The 25,482-nt window shown below is 38.9% G+C and overlaps 1 protein-coding gene across 7 annotated transcripts in view; it reads right to left on the bottom strand.

Annotated features, from left to right (window-relative positions):
• The window catches only part of EZH2 (enhancer of zeste 2 polycomb repressive complex 2 subunit), a 57,051-nt gene that overhangs the window by 8,826 nt on the left and 22,743 nt on the right, over positions 1 to 25,482 (bottom strand). For 2 of the 7 annotated variants that reach the window (XM_080581778.1, XM_080581777.1), the window contains exons 3-12: positions 25,293 to 25,421; positions 22,405 to 22,521; positions 17,672 to 17,810; positions 14,946 to 15,089; positions 14,293 to 14,395; positions 13,590 to 13,753; positions 4,495 to 4,586; positions 3,268 to 3,508; positions 2,699 to 2,868; positions 2,237 to 2,331 (exon numbers count right to left, since the gene is read on the bottom strand). In XM_080581778.1, coding sequence (XP_080437904.1) covers positions 2,237 to 2,331; positions 2,699 to 2,868; positions 3,268 to 3,508; positions 4,495 to 4,586; positions 13,590 to 13,753; positions 14,293 to 14,395; positions 14,946 to 15,089; positions 17,672 to 17,810; positions 22,405 to 22,521; positions 25,293 to 25,421 — 1,394 coding nt within the window. Of the gene's footprint in view, positions 1 to 2,236; positions 2,332 to 2,698; positions 2,869 to 3,267; positions 3,509 to 4,494; positions 4,587 to 13,589; positions 13,754 to 14,292; positions 14,396 to 14,945; positions 15,090 to 17,671; positions 17,811 to 22,404; positions 22,522 to 23,419; positions 23,497 to 25,292; positions 25,422 to 25,482 lie in introns of those variants that run through there. The other 5 variants (XM_080581779.1, XM_080581774.1, XM_080581775.1 and 2 more) reach the window with 5 other exon arrangements.

Raw genomic sequence — 25,482 nt, 5'->3', positions numbered from 1 at the left:
ACTACCTAAAAAGTTTTCTCCTGTCACTGATCAGTCTTATTACAGCTATCTAACTAAAGTGACACTGGAAGGAAGGTGAGAGCATCTTTTACTATCCCAAATGGGTGCAGTCATGCCAGCTAGTTGCTCAGTATGCCTACGTGAGTACAAACAAGGCCACATGGGAAATACGCCGTTCAGCTAACAATGGCAGCTCCACTCACAAGACAGAACTGTTATTTTATCATACTATGTGGATATTTAAAAAGAAATTCAACAAAAAGCCTTATAAGAGAATCTGCTATCAAATCAGATAGAAAATGTCATTAAGTCCTCTACCACTGCTTTTCTCTTTGGTAAATGCTGCTTTTCCTTAAAGGCTGTGTACCACATCTGCACATGTAAAACCTGCAGACCAGCAAGTCCCTTGCAATGGGGAAGTGCAAAGAGAAGAGAAAGAACCATCCTGCCTCTAGGACTGGATTTACTCGATGACTGAGTAAAATCAAACTGGACTCAGCCTAAGAACCAGACGAAGACTTCAGATGGTTTTCCCAATCACTAGGATCATGTGCCATCTTTAGACAGTGCTCAGATTACACTTGTACGTAGATGGACTAAAAGGTTTTCCTTTTTTGAAAGACTGCTGCACATAGAGTGGAGACTGCTTGATTGCCACATTCTCTGAAATCAAGTGAAAAATTTAACTTCTTCCTTCACTTAGGGCTAAAAAATAATTAAAAGGCATTTCAAAACCAAATCACTGGCATACAAGGTTTTTGTTTGTTTGTTTTTTGTTTATCGGCAACTACTAGGAAGAAAGGAACATCAAGAAACCCCACGTACTGGTATATTCTTTCATTTATTTAAAACAAAAAAGTCCTCAAACTCCTCCAAAACAATGTCAATCCATTAACCATACAATCCATTTCAGTTTAAAATTAATTTGAGTACTTTTAGTTGCACTTTCCAAATAAACGTAGTGCCACTATTTTTATAGCAATTTGCATGAACCTGAAAGCAAGCTTCCCAACTGAATATTCCAAACTTACACTGTGGCTAATAACTCCAGATTTAAACAGCCAAGCCCAAAAAATGCCCACAAACTTGAAAGCTAGGCCTAGAACATTAAATCAATGTAGGTTTTGCTTAGAACAGACAGAATCTCTTCCAGATGCTCACCAAATTTTTTCCTAGCTTACATCAGCTGTTTCTGTGCTACAAAGCAGAAACATTCTACTCCAACAGTAGTTTTTGAACCAACATTAGGAATTTCATTAACCCTGAAAATAATAAATATACCTAGAATTACTGTGAGAACTGGAAGAATGAACTTGGGGGGAAGATAAGGAAAGTTAAAGGGAAAAATAGGAAATATGGAAAAAAAAGTGTACTTATTCCTTGCAGAAAGAAATGTTCTTGCTAATTTTCAGTCATTTATTTATTGATTTATTTCCTATTTTCTTATCCCTGGGAATAAAAATGATCACAACACACAAGTTGTCACATTTTTCAAACTTCAGGATTCTCAACAAAGATTACATTTCACTGACATTGGACAGTAAGTTTGTAATTTAAACAGGAATTATTTTAGGTGGTCTTTCTAGCTCCAGCAAATAGCTTTATTTTGTACTTAATTGAAGGTTCTTAATTGCAGCCACACTTTAAATAATACTTCATTAACTTGTTTCTTCAGTTGAAGTTTAGTTGGTAATGAAGCTGGGTGCAATAAAGGAATTCCCACTGCCACCCCTCCCAAAAAGGCAATCCTAGTTTCCTGAAACATTTTTCTTACTGATCATCTGAATAGAATTTTGATGAAATATATTTCAACATAAAACCATAGATTTTGATTTGCAAAATAACAATCATTATTGAATACCACAATCATGCTTGTAAATTTATTATTTATTGCTGAAACAAAATTATACTGAAATATTCTGAATGTTTTAACCATCTGTATAGATGAGTATTTCTAAATTAAAACTTGATTATTTGCAACAATAAACCTACCCAGAATCTGACTGTTTAAGAGGTTAAAAAGAAGGGGGGAGGGAAGGGAAGTGGAAGGGTTACGCTTGCCTACACGGTAGTGCTTTTGTCTGAAAACAGCACACTTTCATTTTATTGCTGCAAATTTTGCTTTTGAAAAGAAAAGGAGAGGAGCTGCATGATTTTTCTTTCAAAATAATTTCTGTTCTGATCCCTTGCATCTCCAATTTACTGTTATGCTAAGGTTATTTAGTAACAAATTTACCTGTGTTTCCTTTTCTTCTTTCTGGGAGGAGTATCAACATCTTCAGCAGGGACTGGAGCAATAATACTAGATTCCTTTACTCTAAACTCATACACCTAACAAGAGATACCATAATACATCCACGATAAATCTCTCACTAGTAGAAAGTTGCTCATTTTCTAAGTTAATATGATTTCCTCCAAACAACATCTTACAGATTATATCCAGTCATAGTCTCTTTTCAATATATTTAAAGTTTATTATTTTTCTCCTTAAGAACAGATAGTCTGACTACAACTTCCTGTAAATTTAATTAAAAAAATTTAAAACTAACTTTTATATGTGTCACATATTCTGTATCATAGCATTCTTAGGAAAAACAAGAAAATTAGTTAATTTTCTCTTTCAGTGCTAGTACTTCTGTACTTCAGTTTTTGAAAATAAAATACTATCATCCTTAGAAATAGTTTCCCCCCTCCTTACCTGCCTGCATGTTTTGGTCCCAATCAGTCTAGCAATTGCACAGAAGTTGTCATAGTAGGTGCCAATAAGAACTCTAAACATTGAGGCTTCTGCACCACTCCATTCCACATTCTCTGGAGGCTCAATATTTGGCTTCATCTTTATTGGTGTTTGACACCTAGAATTTGCTTCTGTAATAAATAATTATTGAAAGCATGGATCAATATAAGGTTATGTTTCAAAAATTTTCCACAGCCTTTACAAACATCAAACTATTAACCTATTAAACTGTAGTTAAAATAGCCTGCATTTTGGCTTGTTTCTTTTATTTAAGTACTATAACAAAACAGCAATTTTCACACAGCTCTTGGAAAAGATTAAAATTAGGTAACTGTGGCTACTCAAACTACACATCTAACTTCTATACATAATTGAGACAATCTGTACATTTTTTTTTTTTTACAGGTTTCTATTAAACTTATATTGTTTTTTCTCTGATTTCCATACATTTCAAATACATTGTTTCTAAGATTGCATGGCATAATCTGGATTCATGCTCTCAAGCACTGGAAATAATTAAAGAAGCTTACCAGAGGAACTAGATGTTTCATCTTTCTTTTCCTCTTCTTCTTTATCATTGTTTTCTCCTCCAGTTTCAGTTCCGGCTTCCCTGTCACTGTCTGTGTCTTTTGATTCCAATACATTTATTGTTGGTGTGCTGGGTCTGCTGGTGTTGTTTGGAAGTCTTCCCCTTCGGCGGCCACCTGGGCGCTTTGGTGGTGTCTTTATACGCTCAGCAGTCAAGGCAGCTGCAAACTCCTTTGCACCTTCCTAAACACAAAACACTACAATTTTCAGTAAAGAGTTTAAAGGTGTTTTCACCTCTAGCCTAGGGTTGGCAGATAACAGATTCTACTTACATACTCTACAGGCTTGCGTTATTCTACATTGTTCTGTAACTTAATCATGTATACATAAATTCCAGTTAATTTACTCATACCAATTATGCAAATTGTTTTTAATGTCTCTGTGTTCAAGTTTTCTATCATGAACATGAATATTTCTGATGTTACCATGAATAAATCTACATTTACAAAGTATTTATTTCAATTCTACTTTCATTTTGGCTGCTAAGTGAAAAATAATTCAGTAGTAAGTTTCCATCTTCCTAGGTGACAGAAGGAATGAGAATTTCCCACTGAGAATGGCCTTCAGAACAAGAACTTTTCTTGCCTAAACAGTACACATTCTATATTTTTCAAAATACAATCAGTGGCAATTTGCCTTTTAGTGAAAAAGGATACGACAATAGTACGTTTTCAGATTGGAAAACTAGATATGTAGTTTCTCACATTAAAAAATTTAGGGCAAGTATGAGAGAAATTTGAAATCATATTATTAACACTTTCCCCTTAATTTCTATCAGGTTGTTTCTTAAAAACGTTAATACTGGATATAACTCTCCTTCAGTAAACTAAACCTGTCCAATTTTTAGTTGATATGTAACTTATGAGAGCTAAGTCTATAACACCCAGTTAAGTTAGACACAACGGCAGCAATGTGTCATTAGGAGGTAACGATCTTGCTTCCCTATAACTATATCAGACTACATCTAATAGAGTTCAAAGTTATTCATACTCAGACTTTCATTTGGTGATTAACACTTTCACAAAAACTGAAGACAACAGATTTGACTCCAAGTGGCCCACAAATACAGGCATGTTTGCATACCTAGCATGTCCTAACATTACGTGCAGCTTGCTATTTTGTAAGTATTTCTACTTTAGTGAATTCTTACAGTTTATTTGAAATCTTACCAGATGTTGATAACAGTGCGGTCCACAAGGCTTATTATCTAATGCTGTTTCTGTATTCTTTCTTTTGTAAGTATTAGGAGTTGCATGGAATGCTGTTGAATCAAAAAATAATGTTTTTAAATCTTAAAAGAAATGCATTAGGTAACTTCAAACAATATTCAAAACACAAGGTTTACCGAGACTTCACCAAAAAAAGCATAAAAATGATATAAACTAGAAAAACACAAAATATACTCCATCTACTGACATTTGACTTACCACTTAATTACACATGGAAAGCAGATGAGTAAGTTTTGCATATGCCTGTTTCTATCAGTGAAGGCAATCACCACATTTGTTTCACATGTCAAGGAAGACTTGCTCTATCTCCCTTCCCAACAAAAAGAACAAACTTGATTACCAAGTTAAACAGAATTATTCAGAGTTTCTCCTATTAGGTGTTCATTTCTCTAGCTGTAAGGACCACATTTTCCATTTCTATCTTGTCAAAAAAAAAAAGCCATGCACTTTACAAATGTGACAGACCCACTTTTCATTCTGGTTAGTGAGAAGGTCTTACAAGCATTTTTACTCTAGTATTTACTAGCACCACAACTAAGCCAACAGGCAGCAGGAGTCCAGTTCCTCTAACCTAGCTGCAAGGTAAAAATGAGTTAACAGCACACAGTCACTACAGATCAGAACAGCCACAGTCAAGTCTGCAACTTGCAGAGAACTATTTCTTCTTGTATCCTGATGGCATCTGTAGAGCACTCAAGTTGCAGAATGGTGAGCCACAATGAAGCCGAACTGGATACACTGCAGATGCCACATTACCACCTTTACAACAGGGTAACAAAGTTCCCTAGCCATTCCTTTGCTAAAGCTTGTCTCTACCAGCTCTTCCCTCACTTGATAACAGCTTCCCAACAGAATGTTACCAGAGAGACTGATTTTCCCGTTTTCATTGGAAGCATCAGGAACTCTTCAGTATCCCCTACCTAAGTAAAGTCTGGGAAACCTGTAGCCAGACTCACATACTTAAGTTCCCAAGTTATTCTATCTCTGTTGTTCCCTGTTGTATTAGGAGCTTTTCAAAAACACTATCCTTAGTTTTCTGCAATTTTCTGTAAAAAAAACACTATCCTCAAAGATTTTGTTTGTTTTGTTTGTTTGTTTTAATACACATAAATAGCTTAATACAGGAAATAGCTTTTTCCCCTAAATGTGGTAACAATGACATACACAACCTTCAAGGAACAAAAATGGAGAATGTACTCAAGTTTAAAAAACATATAGGACTCAGTTCTAGCTTTCCTGTTTCATAATGCTCCATGCAGGCATACAAGAGACTCCTGTTTGAAAATACTGATTCCCAAGCACTGCAGAAGAACTCATGTTGCAGTTTTACCACAGTTAAAGTTAAGCAACTGTAAGTCACAGTTAAGTTTTTCATCACTTAGTGAATACAGAGTGCTACTGTATGAACTGAAAGAACAAATCTCTCCCCCTCACCCATATTAATCCATACGAAGGGCTCTTCTGTATTAAGAAAACTCACATCTTTCTTCAACAGATCACCACCATAGCTTTTCCTACTCATTTCTAGATTCTACGAGGCTTCTCTTTATAATAATCCACTATGCCTTCAAGATTGAACATTTTAAATGCAGTTATTCCCCTGTTAAAGAAGAATATCTGTCAGCTGTTATGGACAGAGCTCACGTGTCTTCAAAGAAGGTTTTTAAAAGGAAATCATGTTTCAGTGATCTGGTTTGCAACATAGCTTCACAAGCACTTGATTTGGCACCCACAGGGAAGGTAAGCTAATGAGTGCTTTTTCAGGAAGCTCCTCTGGTGAAATCACTCCATCTTAAAACCATCACTGCATGCTCCCATCTCCCATAAGGGATGATGTGGTAAAAATTTCATTGTAAATTCTGTAATTTTATGCCTGTATTGATGACGAGTACATAGGGATTTCAGGGAAGCAATGTATTTTCCCAAAGCTGGGCTTAAAAAGGTATAAAAGGATACAAATATTTCACTAATTAAATATTGCATCTTTTTCTCCACAGATATATATTACATTTTATAAATTTGGAAAAATAAAAAAGCTTCAATTTACCACTTTCTGACATATAGATATGTAAAAATTATTTACACACAAATATATGGATGTAATTTATGCACATTGCTGCTATTAGCATTTCTTCCTCTCTTCCCCCACATTTCAGTTAAAATCTTTTATGTAGCATGTCACTTCTCATGTTTCATATATCCTTGAAGAGTTCATGTGTTCTGTAGTTAAAATAATTTAAATAAGAAACCGTGCAATTTAATGCCAAGTTATTCCACCCTTTTCCAGCTTTTGAGAAATGAGATGATGGGAGTTTCTCAACAAAAAGTGGAAAGGAAAAGGCACATTTTTTCAACAATGAATCTTTAAATTTGCATCGTATACCATTTTATTCATTCAAGCTTGACTGTTTTACACTCTCTTCATACCACAAGGAAAATGATTTTGCAAAAATGCAAAAACAGTAAAATATTTGCTAGCCACGATCCACGTCAAACCACTGCAACATGCAGAAATCAAAACTATTTTTACATATGCCACTTGGCAATACAAGTATTTCTCTTCCAAGTTTGTGAGGTCCTAAAACAAGTTAAAACAAGTGCTTATTTATTAAAATTTAAAACAAGTGCTTACTTATTAAAATTTTCTTTTCCACTAGATAAAGAAATCCTTCTCATTTGTAATGCAGTGAATCAAATCCTTAGACTTTTTAAACCAAACCAGACCAAAAATATGCTATACCTTAAAATTAATCTTCGAATTGTATCTTGTATTCTGCTATTTCCAAAGCACACAACAGCATATAGTACTGACCACTATAACCAGAATCTACCACAACTGTTGCAAGGTATTTGTGAGACTTATTACAAAAGAAAGGACCAGGGCAAGATATAAAACGTTTTATAGCTGTATTCTGAATATTGCAAACTTTTTTTTTCCAAAACAGATGACTTTGTAGAATTTTCTAAATAACTAAACTCATTTTCTTTAATAATTTCCTTAAATTAATTCTAAAATTATTCCACTATGAATGTTTTCCATCTTTGTGATCCCCAGCAGGCTCAATTCTCAACTTTTTCATGAAAGCACACAGGCAATAGCTTAACCTGAAATGTACATTTGCTTCACAGTCAAGCTATTTGGGAAATTCTCCCTACCTGATATTTTTCCTTCTTCTAAATTCTTTGTTAGTCCAGACACTTAGGCATAATTCCTTGCTGTCAGCAAATGAAGTCGGTACACAAGTTTTTTTCAGTAATGTCATCACCTGCACATAAAGGGATTGCCAGCTCATGAAGGGGACTTGACATATTAGAAACCTAATGATAAACTTTCCAATATTTAACTCAAACTTTCTACAATGAAGATTTGAAACTATATAAAATAAGGATAAACTTAAAAACAGACTCTAAGAATGGGAGTTATAAGATCAAAAACAGAACTAATAGAATTCTTGTACTTTTTATTTTTCAATTCTCTATGCCTTCTCCAGAGATTTCTGCTTACAAATTAGATCCCACGAGTGAATCCAACATGTTTAGACTAACAGTCTTAAAACTTCACAAAAAGCGAAGAGGTCATACAAGTGAATTTTCTCAGTTCTTAACAGACAAATTCCTAGCTCTAGTCACACACACACACAGGGGAAAAAAATAAATCCTCTTCCTTTGCTGTCACTACAGAAAAAAAGCAGAAGGAAGCAATGCATCCAAAGCAGTGATCAATCATGGTAGAGGTGGGATTTATTGTAGAGGTAGGATTTGGATTATGTCTTCAGGAAATGGTGACAGAAGCATCAGTTTATTCCACCAGTATCCAGTCAGGTTTACTGCATAGCAAACACAGTTTCAAAAGGTCTCTTTGCAATGATCAACTAGATTTTTTTTAAAAAAAGGTCAGCAACAATGGACATGCTGCATGAGCTGTCATGAAAAGCATAATCATTACAGGTAACTTCACATTCTGTCTTGACACATTGCTGTGTTCTGAATGCCTCCACACTGAAAACATTCTTCCTTCTGTTAAGGCCCTGAAAATCTGAAGAAATTTAAGTTCATCATAGAGTAGTTTGGGTTGGAAGGGACCTTAAAAGATCCATCCACTAGATCAGGCTGCCCAAGGCCTCATTCAGCCTGGCCATAAACACCTCCAGGAATGGGGCATCCACAACCTCTCTGGGCAACCTGTTCCAGCACCTCACCACCCTCTCAGTGAAGAATTTCCTCCTAACCTCTAAACTAAATCTCCCCTCTTTCAGTCTAAAACCATTCCCCCTTGTCCTATCATTATCTGATTGAGCAAAAAGCTGCTTTCCATCTGTTTTATAAGCTCCCTTCAAGTACTGAAAAGCTGCAATGAGGTCTCCCTAGAGCATTCTCTTCTCCAGGCAGAACATCCCCAGCTCTCTCAGTCTTTCTTCACAGGAGAGGTGCCCTGATCATCTTCATGTCCGTCCTCTGAACCCGCTCTAACAGCTCCACATCTTCTTTGTGCTGGGGACCTCAGACCTGGACGCAGTACTCCAGGTGGGGCCTCACAAGGGCAGAGCGGGGCTGGGGGGGGACAATCACCTCTCTCTACCTGCTGGCCACTTCATTTTTTGATGCAGCACACGACGCAGTTGGCCTTCTGTGTCGAAACACACTGCTGGTTCATGCAGAGCCTTTTGTCCGCCAGAACCCCCAAGTCCTTCTCTGAAGGGCTGCTCTCAATGAGTTCTTCTCCCAGTCTGTACTCCTGTCTGGGATTGCCCTGACCCAGGTGCAGCACCTTGCACTTGGACTTGTTGAACCTCATTAGGCTCACATGGGCCTGCTTTTCTAGCTTGTCCAGGTCCCTTTGGATGGCATCCCTTCCTTCTGTTGTATCAACTATACCTTGGTGTCACCTGCTGACTGCTGCGAGTGCGTTCAATCCCACTGTCTGTCATTGATAAAGATATTAAATAGTACCAGTCCCAAGACAGACTCCTGAAGGACACCACTCGTCACCAGCCTCCACTTGGACATAGAGCTATTGACCACTGCTCTCTGGGTGTGACCTTCAAGCCAATTCCTTATCCACTGAAAGGTCCACCCCTCAAATCCGTGTCTCTCCAATCTGGAGATCAGGATGTCATGTGTGACCATGTCATAGGCCTTACAGAAGTCCAGGTAGATGCCATTGGTTGGTCTTCCCTTGTCAACTGATGCAGTCACTCCATCACAGAAGGCCACCAGATTGGTCAGGCACAATTTGCCACTGATGAAACCATGCTGGCTGTCTCTGATCACCTTCTTGTCTTGCATGTACCTTGACATTGCTTCCAGGAGGATCTGTGCCATGCTCTTGCCAGGCACAGAGGTGAAGTTCACCAGCCTGTAGCTCCCCAGGTCCTCCTTTTGACCCTTTTTAAAAATGAGGTGTTTTCATTTTTCCAGTCACAGGGGACTTTGCCTAACTGCCAGGACTTCTCAAATACGATGGAGAGAAGGTTGGCTACTACACAGCCATTTCCCTCATGACACTGGGATGCATGTCATCAGGCCCCATAGATTTTTATCTGTTCAGTTTCATCAGGTGGTCTCAAACCTGCTCTTCACTTACAGTGGGAGGGACTTTGCTCACCCAGCCATCACCAGGGACTCAAGAGATGTTGGAAGCCTGACTGGCAGTGAATTCTGAGGCAAAGTTGAGTACCTCAGCCTTCTCCATGTCTCTTATTACCGGTTCTCCCTTCACGTTTACTAGAGGGCATAAACTCTCCTTGGCCTTTCTTTTCTGACCAATGTGCCTATAGAATCCTTTCTTGCTAGTCTTTGCAACCCTTGCCAAGATTAGTTCTATCTGTATCTTGGCTTTCTTAATCCCATCCCTGCATATCCGGACTGCATCCCTGTACATCCAGACCACATGTCCCTGCTTCCACTGCCTGTGCATTTCCTTCTCACACCTCTGTTTGACCAGCAGGTCCTTGCTGAGCCATGCCCATTTCCTGCTTTCCCTTCTTCCTTTCTTATACATGGGGATGGAAAGGGATGGAAAGATCTTGCACTCTAAGAAAAGCATCCTTAGAGGGTTCCAGGGGGATCTCGCCCACTAGGTGTTTAAACAACTGCAAGTTTGCTCTTCAGAAGTTCAGGGTTTTGCCAAGCCCATATTCCTTGAGAACACAAACTCAACCAGGGCATGTTCACTGCAGCCCAGACTGCCTCCGATCTTGACCTCTCTAATGAGTTCATCTACATTAGTGAGCACCCGGTCCAGTAACACTTCTCCTCCGGTTGGTTTATCTAGTACCTGAACCAGGAAATTATCCACAACACTCTGAAGTATGCCCATGTCTTTCTTGTACTAGGAGCCCGGAACTAGACACACTGCTCCAGGTGTGGTCTCACCAAGGGTGAGCAGAGGAGAAGGATCACCTTCCTTGACCTGCTGGCAACACTTTGTTTAATGCAGCCCAGGAGACCATTGGCTTTCTTTATAGCAAAGACACATTGCTGGCTCATTTTCAACTTGGTGTCCACCAGGACCCCCAGGGACTTTTCTATAAAGCTGCTTTCCAGCTGAGTGACCCCCAGCAAATATTGATGCATGGGTTTGTTCCTCACCAGGTGCAGGACATTGCATTTCTTGTTGAAGCACACCTGCTAGTCCACCTCTCCTGCAAAGCCTGTAAGGTCCCTCTGGATGGATGCATGGGTCAACCACTCCCCCCCAGTTTTGTGTTGTCCACGAATTTACTGAGAGTGCACTCTACCCCATTGTCCAGATCATTAACAAAGATGTTAACTAGGACTGGACCCAGTATTGACCCCTGGGGTGCTCTGCTCTTTACTGGCCTTCAACTAGACTTTGCACCACTGACCACTACCCTGTGGGTACCATCATTCAGCCATTTTTCAATCCACCTCACTGTGTGCTCATCCAGCCCATACTTCAAAAGCTTCTCTTTGAAGATCTTATGGGGGACAGTATCAGAGGCCTTACTGAAGTCCAGATAGACAATATCCACTGCTCTCCCATCATCTACGAGGCCTGTCATTTTATCATAGAAGCTTATCAGGTTGATCAAGTACGACGACTTCTTAGTAAATCCATGCTGACAACTCCCAAGATGTCTTGTTGTTCACGTGCCTGGAAATACTTGCCAGGATTAGCTGTTTCATCATCTTTCCAGGAATCGAGGTGAGTCTGACCTGGGTCAGCTCCCTGGGTCCTCCTTCTAGCAGTTCTTGAAAATAGGAGTGACACTTGCTTTTCTCCAGTCTCTGGGCACTTCTCCAATATGCCACAGCTGATCAAAGATTGAGAGTGGCCTTACAATATTTGCCAGCTCACTCAGCATTCACAGGTGTATCCCAGAAGGGCCCACAGACTTACATATGTATGTTTATTCAGTTCTATTTCTAACATTCTTCAAAAATGACTATGAAAGGTATATCTATATAAAAGCAGATCTACATGATCTATGTTAATAATTGAGTATATGCATATTCTTAAAGGAGCCCATAACTTCGGTGAAAAACTCTTCCGAGTTTATACAAGATACTGAGAAAAATGGCCAAAAAAACACTGCTGCAGAAATACCTAAAATCTTCTAGGGCACTACTGTAAAAAGTTTGTTCTCAAAGCGTCTGAACAGTGCTTTCTTGTTGACTTAAAAACCAAAATGCTTTTGGAAAAAGAAAACTATAATGGCATTCAAACTCCCTGAGACTACTGACAATGTCAAATCTCCTTAAAAGAAATTCCTGACTAATATATTTGCCAAGAGGTAGCATACAGCTTCACTTCCCTGTCCTACAGACTACAGCTGCAAGCAGAACACTTCTTGAAATGAGTCATTCAGGCAACTAAGGCACTTTTAAACAGTACCTATAGCTTCACAGGACACACAATGTTGAAGCTGGCTGGACAAGACAAGACAGCAGCTATATCTACAAAAACTTATTTTCTTAAACACTGAGAGGTAAGAGCTTTTCTGCATGTATTCTCAAGCAAGACCTTCCAAAAGAATACAGGGAGAAAGTGAAACTAACTGACCTAACTCCAAAAGCCACAAATGTTGATGAAACTAAAAGTTTCCCCACCCCTCCCCATGTAAGGACAACGCCATTTCCTCCTCAAACTAAGAGGCAACTAAGGGATACTAAAAAGCACCAGCACTGTGTAAAGCCTTCTGGATGAAGTACAAATACAGGCAGAATGCGCGCATGCTGCACGAGGAGCTGCTGACAAAGCATGAAGATTTCCAGATGAATATGCATTTATACTTACAGTCTAACAAACATATGAGCAGTTGAGTCAAAAGAGAAAAAGTATTTGAAATAAAGAGCATCGTAGTATTTAACTAAGGTCCAAACCAATTCATATTTGACCACTAGGTTCCCCTTCACCTTTGACTCCATTCTCAGAGAAATAATTGTCTCAATTAGCAGTTCCGAATTTCTCTTACTAATGTCATTGCTAACACTTTTTGAATTCCCCAAAAGTGTGGGTCAACACAAAAGGAATTCAGTGGAAAGGATATCACAGTTACTAAAATTCAACTGTCTGAAACTATTCTTTTTCAAATCATCAGGCAGGTGCAAGTGACCTGAGAGAATGAAAGATAAAACTGTTTGTGGATGGATATTCATTCTCCCTCCTAGAAGACAAAGCAAGTCTGTTGAATAACCAAATATTTTTATACAGAATCATATTCCATTCTCAGTTTCTCTGCACAAACTGCAAAGGTGTAACACAGAAATAGTGGGAAAAAGGGTAGTTCTCTTGAAGACCAGATAAATAGAAATAACATCACAGGCTGGTCTAAGCCTGCAATTCTACAAGCATTCCTAAATGCAAAAAGCATAAACCCCAAGCAGGTGCATTCAATTTTCTGAGGTATAGTTTTCCCTACAAAATAGTGTCAACATGGACAAATTACTTTTGTAAACTTTAGTGATAATAATGCTTTCATCTCTCTTTACTTCCTTCTGTATTGCATCTTATGTTAAGTTTTCTGACTTGCAAAAAGCAAGAGATACAAGCACAATACAATTGTACTTACGATGCAAGAAGCAATCATATTTAAAACAGCGCCTACAGAAGAGTGTGTGAAAAGAGTGTAGGCTTTGCTCCCTCTGAACAGATTTAGCGTTTGGTCCATCAATGTTTGGTGTGCATTCAGGAGGAAGAGCTCCTGGAAGCTGCTGCTCAGTGAGTTCTTTGTATCTTAGGAAAAGAAATACAAGTTGTTTATTCAGTACAATGAAAAACAAGTTTTTACAATTACCGCTCTGTTTTCAGTGACAATTTTTTTTTACAAAAAATTGTAGGTAATGTGTCAGCTAGAAAGGTTCATCAGCAAGTAATATGACACGCTAGTTCTATACTCATTAACACAAGTATAAAATTGCTAGGAACGCATGCATTTACTTTGAAACTCACCTCTTCATATATATATTACTAATACAAAAAAGGTAGCTTTTTTTAAACAGCTTTTATTTTACCACTTCAAGAAAATGGCATTAAGCACACACAAGCACCCACTTTTCAGTAGTTTGAAAAGAAAGCTAATAAACCTCTCTATTTTTTGGCTCAATTGGAGAGAACAGCCAATTACCTTCAAATATCACTTGCACTAGTTACACAACAGCCACAGAACCTGGAAGCTAGAGGGACCATTCCTTATCAACAAATACTTAATGAAGTCAAGGAATCTTTGTTTCATAATTCAACACAGCAATATATACTAAGAAATACTTTCTTACTTCTCTTTCAGTTCTTCTGCTGTACCCTTGTCTGGAAACATTGAAGAAATGGCTTCAAATATCTTGTCAGAAGGAAACCTCCGAGGTGGATGACTTTCTTTCTCTGTCAAAGAAGCAAAATTTTGGAAAACAAAAACAAAAATTATATTTCTGCTCCTTTGCTACTTCAAGGAGGTGTTCAAAGAGGGACTTCGCCAAAATCCTAATAAAAAAAGAAACAAAGGTTTTTATTTCTAAATTACTGAGAATTTAAATTAAACGCCTTAGTGATCTTTCCTGCTGACAGAACTGTACTAGTGAAATTTGGAGAAAACATTATTTCACCAGCAGATGGAGATGGCAATTCAGAACTGTCTACTTAAGAATAATATTATTTCATTTTCTGAGGCTTACCAAAGCATTTGTTAGAAAGATTCCCAACTGATTTTTGAGCATTTGATTGTCTCAATTTGGAGAGAAACAAAAGCTGACAAAAGCATGTTTTGTAGTATTCTCTCTAAATTTCTTGAACTATATGGCAAAGGAAATGATGAAGAAAATGATGTTACTTTAGATCTGAAAACTATTAAGTTGAAGGGTTTGAACAAATTTACCAAGTGATTAAAGAAAAGCTTTTTTTGGTCTTAAATTTTAAAGTCTGCAGACAGACATACCCATCCTGTTACCTTCCCGATCTTTTTGCTTGTCATCTCTTTCATCAGGATTGTCATCTCCATCATCATCATCTTCATCATCACTATATTGACCAAGTGCATTGACCAGCTCAACAAATATTTCATCATTGATAAATCCACATTCTGAAATTCAGCAAAATTGGGAGTGAACAGAAAAGCACATGGTATATATGAAATATTTTTAATCCTCCCTACACTTGAATTATGGCAAAAGCTGTAAGTTATGAAAAACAATTTTTTTTTTTTTTCTTCTTCGTTTCAATGTATGAACTCAGAAGAATTAAAAATACTTGGTATTCATTTTTTAACCTGAGAACCAGGATGGGGAGAAAAATTTTTGAAAATTCTTTTTCAACTCCCCATTCTTCATGCCAGTAAACAAGAATAAATCTCTCTTCCTTGATAGATTTTTTTTAAAGAGTAGAGTTACTAGCTAGATTGTTTAAGAGATTTTATACCAGAATCCCAGTTCCAATGTGGTTGGGTTAAGCCAGCCTTATGCATGCAAAGTCAGCCAATGCATGCAAACAGACTACGAAACTATCCTTAGACAGATAGGGAATCCCCAGAGAGACTTTTGGCTGGTAGTTTTTAGCATCTATTTCCACTACTGTAGATGTCACTGGCAAGGAAATATAAACAACAATTTCACAAGAAAACTCAAGGATACAATGTCGTGTATCTGCTTTTTAGCCCAGATTCTTCTGTGAAACTCACAGGGCAGCACAGATGCCCAAACAGACATTTTTGCAGAGAGGAAAACTGTACATTGACATACTGCTGTTACTTCTCAAAAAATAACTGAACCATGTGGCAACTGTAGGGCTTTCACCCTGCTTCTGAACTTGAACAGGGGTGGATGTCACACTGTAACTTGAAGGAAGCTCATAGATTTATTAATATGCATATAATGGAAAGAGGCAGGTATTTGGATGTTTTAAACAGACTCTCAACATACCCACATAGATTAGTAAGAATTTCTCTCCCAAAAGTGCAACTACAAAACTATTCTATAATTATGGCTCATTATATATACACAAATATATATATACATAAAAATATAAATAAATAAAAGGAAATGCCTCTGGATTACAGATTTCCATAGCATTTAAATTTCATTATAGCCACACAAACAAATAGTTACTGGAAAAATAAAAAGCATTCTTTTGACTTTTGATATACAGGTACAAAGGACCTGAATTATTGCCATCATGAACGTGGGACTCGAGGCAGTGAAAGGAGATTAATTTTAAAGCTGGACTCAATAATAAATTAAATCAGTAATATAATACATTTATTAGTAATGTCAACATTTTGATCTAATCAGTTCTCTGACAAGAGTGTCAACAACAATCAGTAAATTTGTAAAATTATCCAAAGGCAAAAAACAGTGATGTTCTTCAAGAAATATAAAGGCACCATCTATCCTGAAGACATTAGCAAGACTGATGTAGGACTGAGTAACGTTTACTATTGAATCACAGGCTTAACTTTCATGAGTGACACAGAATATACTCAGAAATGTAGTTTTCCTCCTTAGTGACTCCTGCACTAACAGGAATGTAAGAAGCAGCACTGCAAGAAATGATTCTGCTTGGGACAGAGTGGGCAGGGAGCAGAACAGGACAAATGTTTTTGAGAAGGGGAAGCAGAATAGTCAGAGAAACTTTTACAACTATAAAATTAGGCTTGTATAAGCCATTCTGAGTGGATACCCAGAGCAAGCAGATCTACTGATTCAAGAAAAAACTATACATGTGAATACCTATACATACTGTAGATAGGTACATATACACTGACTGGAAGAAGGGAAATAACTCCCATTTTTAAAAAGGGGAAAAAAAGAAGACCCAAGGAACTACAGGCCAGTCAGTCTCACGTCTGCCTGGAAAGATCACGAAGCAGATCCTCCTGGAAACTATGCTAAGGCACGTGGAAAATGAGGTGATTGGTGACAGCCAACTTGGCTTTACTAAGGGCAAATCAGTGACCACCTACAACAGGGTTAAAGCATTGATGGATAGGGGAAGAGCAACTGATGTTATTTACCCAGAGTTGTGCAAAGCATTTGACACTGTCCTCCCCCCATCCCTGGAAGTGTTTAAGGCCAGGCTGGATGGGGCTTTAAGAAACCTGGTCTAGTGGAAGGTGTCCCTGCCCATAGCAGGGGGGTTGGAGTTAGATGGATCTCTACAGTCCCTTCCAACCCAAGCCATTCTATGACTCTCTGATACAATTAATTTGTGATAACCAATGAAAAGTTATTTACACCTTGAAGGTAAGGGAAGAAAATCAAAACCCACAGAAGGTTGGTCTACTGAACGTAATTTGTAAGTGTTGTAATAATCAGAGTTTTGCATGCCTCTCCTGCCACTTTCTGCTAAGCAGGACACACATCTGTATGTTATACTATTATATTCAAAAGCCCTGAACATTGAACACCAAAAACTTCTCCATGTTTCGCTTAGGCATTATGATGAATCACTCTATGGTCTTGGAAAAAAAAATGCATTTAATTTCTCCATACTTGAATACTTTGTAGCCTTATGAAAATGAAAGTCACTATATTTATATAAGGATTTCTATTTTATCCAACATTTACACAGCACAGGCATTCTAGAGATACTATTGTAACAATCAAGTATCAGGCCTTAACAAATAAAACTGACAGAAATTATTTATGTAGAAAGAAGTGATTAGTATACCTGAGTGTTTGGGCTCACCTCTGTCTCCATGTACTTTCCCATCATAATTCTTGATAAGCTCTTCAATAAAGGTACCATCCTGGTCAAGCACTTCATCTCCCATATACGGAATGTTATGTAAAACAGTTTCATCCTCTACCTAGTAAAATCGTTTGATCATAATCGTTGTTAAATTGCATGTTCAGTTGGCCACTGCTGTTTTCATAATCTACAACTGTTTAGATAACAGTTAAATTGGCTTCACCACTTAGCATATTCACAGTTAACTAAAAACAAAACCATCTTTATTTAAGAACTTTTTGCACTAGTTGTGAAAGGCTCAAGATGCTGACACCAACTCCTAACATTAAGGTCAGCAGTGTGTTGCAACAAAACTTCTACTATAGAAGCACAATAAGCTAACTAGCTTTAGGAAGCTTGCACTGTTAAATTCATTCTCTCTTCCTTGCTTCTCTCAGCAACATGTGATAGAAACCACCCTTTCATTCCTTTGTTAGAGATAAGAAAACATGATACAGAAAGACTCTAAATTCAAGTTGTCTAAACAGATAGCACAGAAACATGCCTCACACTATTTAATCCAAATGCCATTCTCAGATTTGTTTTGTCTATATCCAGAATTACCACATTAATAACCTAAAGTTTTATCAGTAGAATTTACAGACCTTGATACTCAGCTGTGTTTTCCAGCATTTCAAGAGCCTTCTATTGTTAGGAAAATAGACAATGCAAAGTTTCCTGCTGATCATCATTCTGCAGCAGTGCAAATACCCAAATACTGACAAATTGAAAGCAAGTAGAAAAAAGTGTGGAAGAACTCTGTACTTATACTGATAAAACTAGTTATTTAAATTGCTTTGTTGTGATTACCATCATAACCATTTTAGCAAAAGCCTTTGTATACAAAATGCTGTGACAAAGATTTGTAATAAGCTAAGCTTTTCAAGTAAGTCAAACACCTTTATCAGAAATCTAACATTAGAGTTTGCATATACAGTAAAGCTAATTAGAAAAAAGGCTGAACTCCAGTTGCTATATGAGATCACCATTACATGGGGAAACTATTTCAGGACTGAGATCTCTTTAGTACATAAGAATTATTATTCTGCTACAGGTATGTTGGTCACTTGTCTTACGTAAGGACAGTCACATCCCTCAGAAAATATTTCTCATTATATTAAATATAGTGCACCTAAGAAAAGACTACAGGTGATAGTAGCAGATGACTCTTCCGAGAGAGAGGTACAGAGGCATCCATCTGCTGACCTGATCCACTTTTGAGGGAAGGCTGCTGCCTACCAGGGGCTCGTATCAGGGATATCACCAAGAGGCTGCCAAGCCTTGGACACTAACTACCATTACCCACTGCTGCTGTTTCATGCAGGCATCAGTGATGCAGCCAGGAGCAGTCTGAGGAGCGTCAAGAGGGATTACAGAGCCCTGAGAGCAGCAGTGAAGGACTCAGGAGTACAGGCAGCTTTTTCATCAGTCCTCCCAATCAGAGGGAAGTGGTTTGAAAGGGCCAGTTGAATCCGTCAAATCAACAGATAGTTACAGGACTGATGCTACAGCCAGGGGAGCATGGGACTGGCTTTGAGAAAGCTGGTGAAGAGGGCTTTAAACTAAAGTTGCCAGGGGAGGGGAACCTCAGCCCATCCCGCTCCTCCCCAGTCTGATGTTCATGTCAGCAATAGATGCCCAGAGACTGAAGAAGGGTCACGGTTCAGCAGGAGAGCACCTGAAGAGCAGCAAAAGAAATTCCAGCCAGTAAGTCAGCTTCATCAGGGGCCCAACTCAAATGCCTCTACGCTAATACATAGCGCAGGGAACAAACAAGAGGAGTTAGGCACACAGGCCTGCACAGCCATGACCTCATTGGCAATACAAGGATGTGGTGGGATGGCTCTGAAGGATACAGGCTCTTTAGGAAGGACAGACATGGGAAACAAGAAGGGGGCACCACACTACGTCATTGAGCAGCTGGAGTGCAAGGAGCTCTGCCTGGGGACAGATAGGGAGCTGAAAGAGAGCTTGTGGGGCAGGATTACAGGAGGGCAGGGACAAAATAGTGGGGGTCTGCTGCAGGCCACCTGATCAGGAAGAACAAGCATATGAGGCCCTCTATAGACAAGATAGAAGCAGCCTCACATTCGCAAGCCCTGGTCCTCATGGGGTACTTCAACCACCCCAATACCTGTTGGAGGGACAGCACAGCAGAGCACAGGAAATCCAGGAGGTTCCTGAAATGCATGAATGACAAATTCCTTCTCCAAGTGACAGAGGAAGCAAGGAGGAGAGGCACTGTGCCAGACCTCATTCTCACCAACAAGGAAGGGCTGGTGGGAAACATGAAGATCAAGGACAGCCGTAGCTACTATGACCGTGAAATGGTGCAGGTTTGCATTCAGAGGACTGTGAGGAGGGAGCACAGCAAGCTCACTAGCCTGGACCTTTTGAGAGCAGACTTTGACCTCTTCAGTGGTCTGCTTGGTAGAGTGCCATGCAACAAAGCCCTGAAGGGAAGAGGAGCCCAAGAAAGCTAGTTAATATTCAAGGATCACGTCCGCAAAGCTCAGGAGTGATGCATCCCAACAAAGAGGAAGTCAGGCAAAAACACCAGGAGGCCTACATAGATGAACATGGAGCTCCTGGCCAAACTTAAGTTGAAAAAGGGTCCTACAGAGGATGGAAGCAAGGACAGGAAGCCTGGGAAGGATACAGAGACATCATATGAGCAGCCACGGATCAGGTTAGGAAAGCCAAAGCCCTTTTAAAATTAAATTTTTGCCAGGGACATCAAGGGTAACAAGAAAGACTTCTATAGGTATGTCAGTGATAAAAGGAAGACTAGGGAAACTGAGGGCCCTCTCCCGAAGGAGACATAAGACCTGGTTACCTGGAATATGGAGAAGGCTGAGGCTCTCAGTGACTTTGCCTCAGACTTCACCTGCAAGAGCTCTAGCCACACAACCCATGTTCCAGAAGGCAAAGGCAGGGACAGGGAGAATTGTGAACTGCCCGCTGTAAGAGAATATCACTTTCAAGACCATCTAAGGAATGTAAAAGTGCAAAAGTCCATGGGACATGACGAGAGGCATCCAAAGGCCCTGAAGGAACCAGCAGATGTAGCTGCTAAGCCACTGTCCATCCTTTTTGAGGAGTCATTGTAGTGCAGTGAAGTTCCCAGTGACTGAGGAGGGGAAACGTAACCCTTTTTAAAAAAAGGAAAACAAGGAAGACCTGGGGAGCTACAGGACAGGCAGTCTCACCTCTGTGCCTGGAAAGATCATGGAGCAGATCCTCCAGGAAACTATGCTAAGAAACACGAAAAATGAAGTGGTTGGTGACAACCAGCATGGCTTCACAAAGGGCAGACCATGCCTGACAAATCTGGTGGTCTTCTACAATAGGGTTACAGCATTGATGGACAGGGAATGAGCAACTGACATCTACCTGGACTTGTGCAAAGCATTTGACACTGTCTCCCACCATATCCTTGTCTCTAAGTCGGAGAGACATGGATTTTATGGACGGACAACTCAATGGGTAAGGAATTGGCTGGATGGTCACACTTCGAGAGTCAACAGTTCCATGTCCACGTGGAGATCAGTGCTTAGTGGTGTTCCTCAGGGGTCAGTATTGGGACAACCACTGTTTAACATCTTCGCTGGCAACATGGACAGTGGAATCAAGTGCACCCTCAGCAAGTCTGCCAGTGACACCTAGCTGTGTGGTGCTGTTGTCACACTGGAGGGAAGGGATGCCAACCAGAGGGACGTGGACAGGCTCAAGAGGTGGGCCTGTGCAAACCTCACGAAATTCAACAAGACCAAGTGCAGGGTCCTGCACCTGGGCTGGGGCGATCCCAAGCACACAGGCTGGGTGGAGAATAGATTGAGAACAGCCCTGGGAGAAGGGCTTGGGGGTGGTGGTTGACAAAAAGCTCAACATGAGTCTGCAATGTGCACTTCCAGCCCAGAACACCAACTGTACCCTGGGCTGCATCAAAAGATGCATGACCAGAAGGTCAAGGGAGGTGATTCTCCCTCTCTACTCTGCTCCTGTGAGACCCCACCTGGAATACTATGTTCAGCCCTGGGGTCCCCAGCACAAGAAGGACATGGACATTTCAGAACAAGTGCAGATGAGGGGTACGAGGATGATCGGGTGCTGGAGCACCTCTTCTTTCACCTACAAAGAAAGGCTGAGAGTTGAGGTTGTTCTGCCTGGAGAAGAGAAGGCTCCCTTCCAGTACCTAAAGGGGGCCCATAAGAAAGTTGCACAGGAGTTCTGTCAAAGAGTAGTGATTGAACAAGGGGTAATGGTTTTAAACTAAGAAAGGAGAGATTTACATTAGACATTAGGAAGAAAATCTTTACCCAGAGGGTGGTGAGACACTGGAACAGGTTGCTCAGAGAAGCTGTGGATGCCCCAGCCCTGGAAGTGTTCAAGGCCAGGTTGAATGGGGGCCCAAAACAAATCTGATCTAGTGAGAAGTGCAGAGGGGTTGGAATTTGATGATCTTTAAGGTCCCTTCCAACCCAAACCATCCTATGATGAAATTAAATACTGTAAGGCTTTACTTACAGCAAGGTTGTAGAGATACTGAGGGCCATTAAGAACACAGGTTTACTCTGCAATTGGTAATACCTTTTATTAGTGTTTTATTTCTAAAACTAACCCCCCTCTCTTTTCACCATACATTTCTCCTAGCACCACCTTTTTAAACTTACCATAAAATTTTGTTGAAGGGGTGACCAAGAATACATTATAGGCACAGAAGCAACAGCATTGAGAGTCTTTAGTGGGATGACTTGTTTTGGAAAATCTATGTCACTGGTAACAGAGCACTGAAATAAAAGGTTGAAGTTACACTTATGTATCAATTTCAGGGAAAAAAAATCACAAAAATCACTCTACAACAAACAAAATGGTGTTTGTCAAAATTTGCTAGACCTGCCTTTGAGAAATGCTTCAGATTTGTATGGCATAAGAACAGGTTTAGCAAGAAAAATATGCAGGAATTATTTATGTTTTAATACCTTTGTCAATAGAACATGTGTTTTTTTCCTCCACATAATACTAAGTGGCTGTGTTAGATACTTAGTATTTTATTCAGACTATTCAGCCTGTCATATAAACCATTTTTTGTACCTCAGAAGAGATTTAGTACCTGCTGCTGCTACACTGGTCTTAGAGTATTTACTGAAGCCAGAGAGGCAGATGAAAATTCCCTTGGCTTTAGATCAATACACTGCAGAAATCATGTATGATACATGTTAAAAAATAAAATTTTACTTTAATGACAGCAAGACATCTTATGGAAATTGATACTTATGTCTTGTTAACTCCTGCCCTGCTTACCCATTACTGTCTGCATATCTTTATACTATACCCAAATCTTTAATTATGCTCACTGTTTACAAAGAGCAGAGGAAAAATTAACATTTTAATATGCAACTCTGGACATGTCAATGAGTTGGGGTTTTTTTGGAAATTTTAATGTGTATGCAGCCTCCAAAGGATAAACATGCCACAGAAATACAAACACATTCTAGGTTATTCTTCCATCAATTCAACAGATAACAGATACGGATCAGCTCTTCTCAAGTAGTTGAACAGCAGGATGAAAAACTCCTAAAAAATGTTACAGACAAAAGCAGATAGGAAAATACAATGCTAGGGAAAGTATAACAAGGAAGCTTTGGAGTTAAGTAAAACAAAATGTAGAACAGCTATCATAGCTACCTGAAAGGAAAAAAGGAAGTGGAGACAAAAGATCTTTCTCCTTTCCAGAAGGGAAAGATGAACAGAGCTTCACATTTCTAAAGAAATACACAAAGTAATATAACAAACAGTATACAGAGACAGTACCCCAGTAGAATGATACAAGCCAGGTTTTTTATTTTATTTTTAAATACACAGGCAATGAAGTTAGATTTCTGCTCTGTATATCAATACTCAAGACACTGTGCTATGATAGTGCTTTATTGCCATTTCAGGTTAACATTTAGTTTTCTAGCTAGCAGCCTTCTAGCAAATTTTTCGTTTAAAGAAAAATACAAAAGTAGAAAATCATTACTTTTATCTTTGGAACTAGAAATCTTAGACTGTGTCAAAATGACTCAAGGTGTTTAGTACAAAGTCTCAGTTATGTTCCCCCATTGTTTAGGTATGAAACTCAGCTTGATGTTTATTAGGCTACCACACATTATAGTCTCTCGTTGATGCTAACTGCACTAGGCATTGGAAGAAACCTACGTCATCAGCAAGGCCCTACAGACTTCATCAAGAACATCAGGTTTCTAAAATCCTTTCTATCAAGTAATTTAATTTCTAGACATTACCGTATACAACTCTGAAGAAATTTAGCATATTAAGAAAGAAAAAGACTTAAATAATCTTTCAACACCTCCCATACTACTTCTTTCTTTCACTTCTCCCACTATAAATTATAGCAATCTTAAGTCAAGTAGTAGAGTTCTTCTAATTCATGGAGACAGACTGGTTTTGAATGCAGTAATTAGTGTGCTCCATCAATTCAGGCAGGAAATCAATTCAGGCAAAAAAAGTAAAATAAAAGAATAGTAAATCAAGCTACAAAAAAAAAGAGCAATCGAGGAATGGTGAGACATGATCTTTATCAAAAAATGAAAACTGGATGTATACCTCTCAGTTATTATGAGAAGTTCTTATCCTACAGTGCCATATAATAGGTGTAGAGCTGTACCTGAGAGCTGCACATTCAATCATGCTTAAAGGAAAACAGTCAGGCACACAAAATGCACCTGATATAGAGAATATCAGCTTCCCTCTAAAATTTGAGAAAAAAAGCCTGACAAATTTCCTTGAATAGGAAGGTTTTTTTTTTCTTTTTATTAACCTGTGCACAGTAATGTCTTCATTCTCAGCCTAATGAAAAGAGTTAGGTTTTCAGATAATTACACATGAAGCATCCTCAAACTGGCTAAGTTTGAAGTGTCTAAAGAGCAACTGATAAACAAGATAAATTAAGCTGGGGTGAATGTTGGAAGTTGGAGTGGACTTCAACCACTGTTTCAGCTACCAACATGACAGCCAATTTGGGTGTTCAAATCAGCATCAGAATCATGGAAGCTTTTTTCACAAATTTAGTATTTAGTCTGAATATGCAACAGAAGGGTGTACCAACTCCTTTCAGGACCTGCGTTTAAACAACTGTAAGTATAAAGAAGACTTATTCAAATAAGTATGTTCACAGGTTTCATGTGTTTTAACTCAATAACAACTAAAGTAACTAGTCATTTGTACCACAGGGGAACAACTTTGATGGAAGCAACATTAGACTCCCAATATCAGTGAGACAAAATGATTAAAGGATGCTGAAGTAAGTCCACGTATTATCAGAAATTTTGTCTCATGGGACACTCAAAGCTAAGTAGCCTGCTATTTAGTGTTTTCCAGACAGAAATCTGATGGAAGTAAGTAATAAATAACTCCTTCACTTGTAAGAAAATTGTTTAGTTGCAAAGTCATATCAAGCTGGTAAAAAAAATTAAAAGAACAGCCAAATTTCCTGTAATAAAATTAAAACATGCTAACAACCTTGTAAGGGGAATTACCACAACACATGTTAACCAACCTCCCTGGTCCCGCGCAATGAGCTCACAGAAGTCATGATGTGTACAGGCTGTATCCTACGCTGTTTCCATTCTTGATTTAATATTTCAGTTCTTTCCAGTATCTTCTGACGATTAGAATTAAACATACTCTAAAAATTAATCACAATTGTAAACATTACAAATAAATCAAAGACTATGAACTCATCTGCT

The sequence above is a fragment of the Anser brachyrhynchus genome (assembly GCF_964034855.1).
Source record: "Anser brachyrhynchus genome assembly, chromosome: 2".
NCBI classification, from domain to species: Eukaryota; Metazoa; Chordata; class Aves; order Anseriformes; family Anatidae; genus Anser; species Anser brachyrhynchus.
Note: the sequence above shows the minus strand (reverse complement) of the source record. Positions and strands in the feature narration are given on the sequence as shown.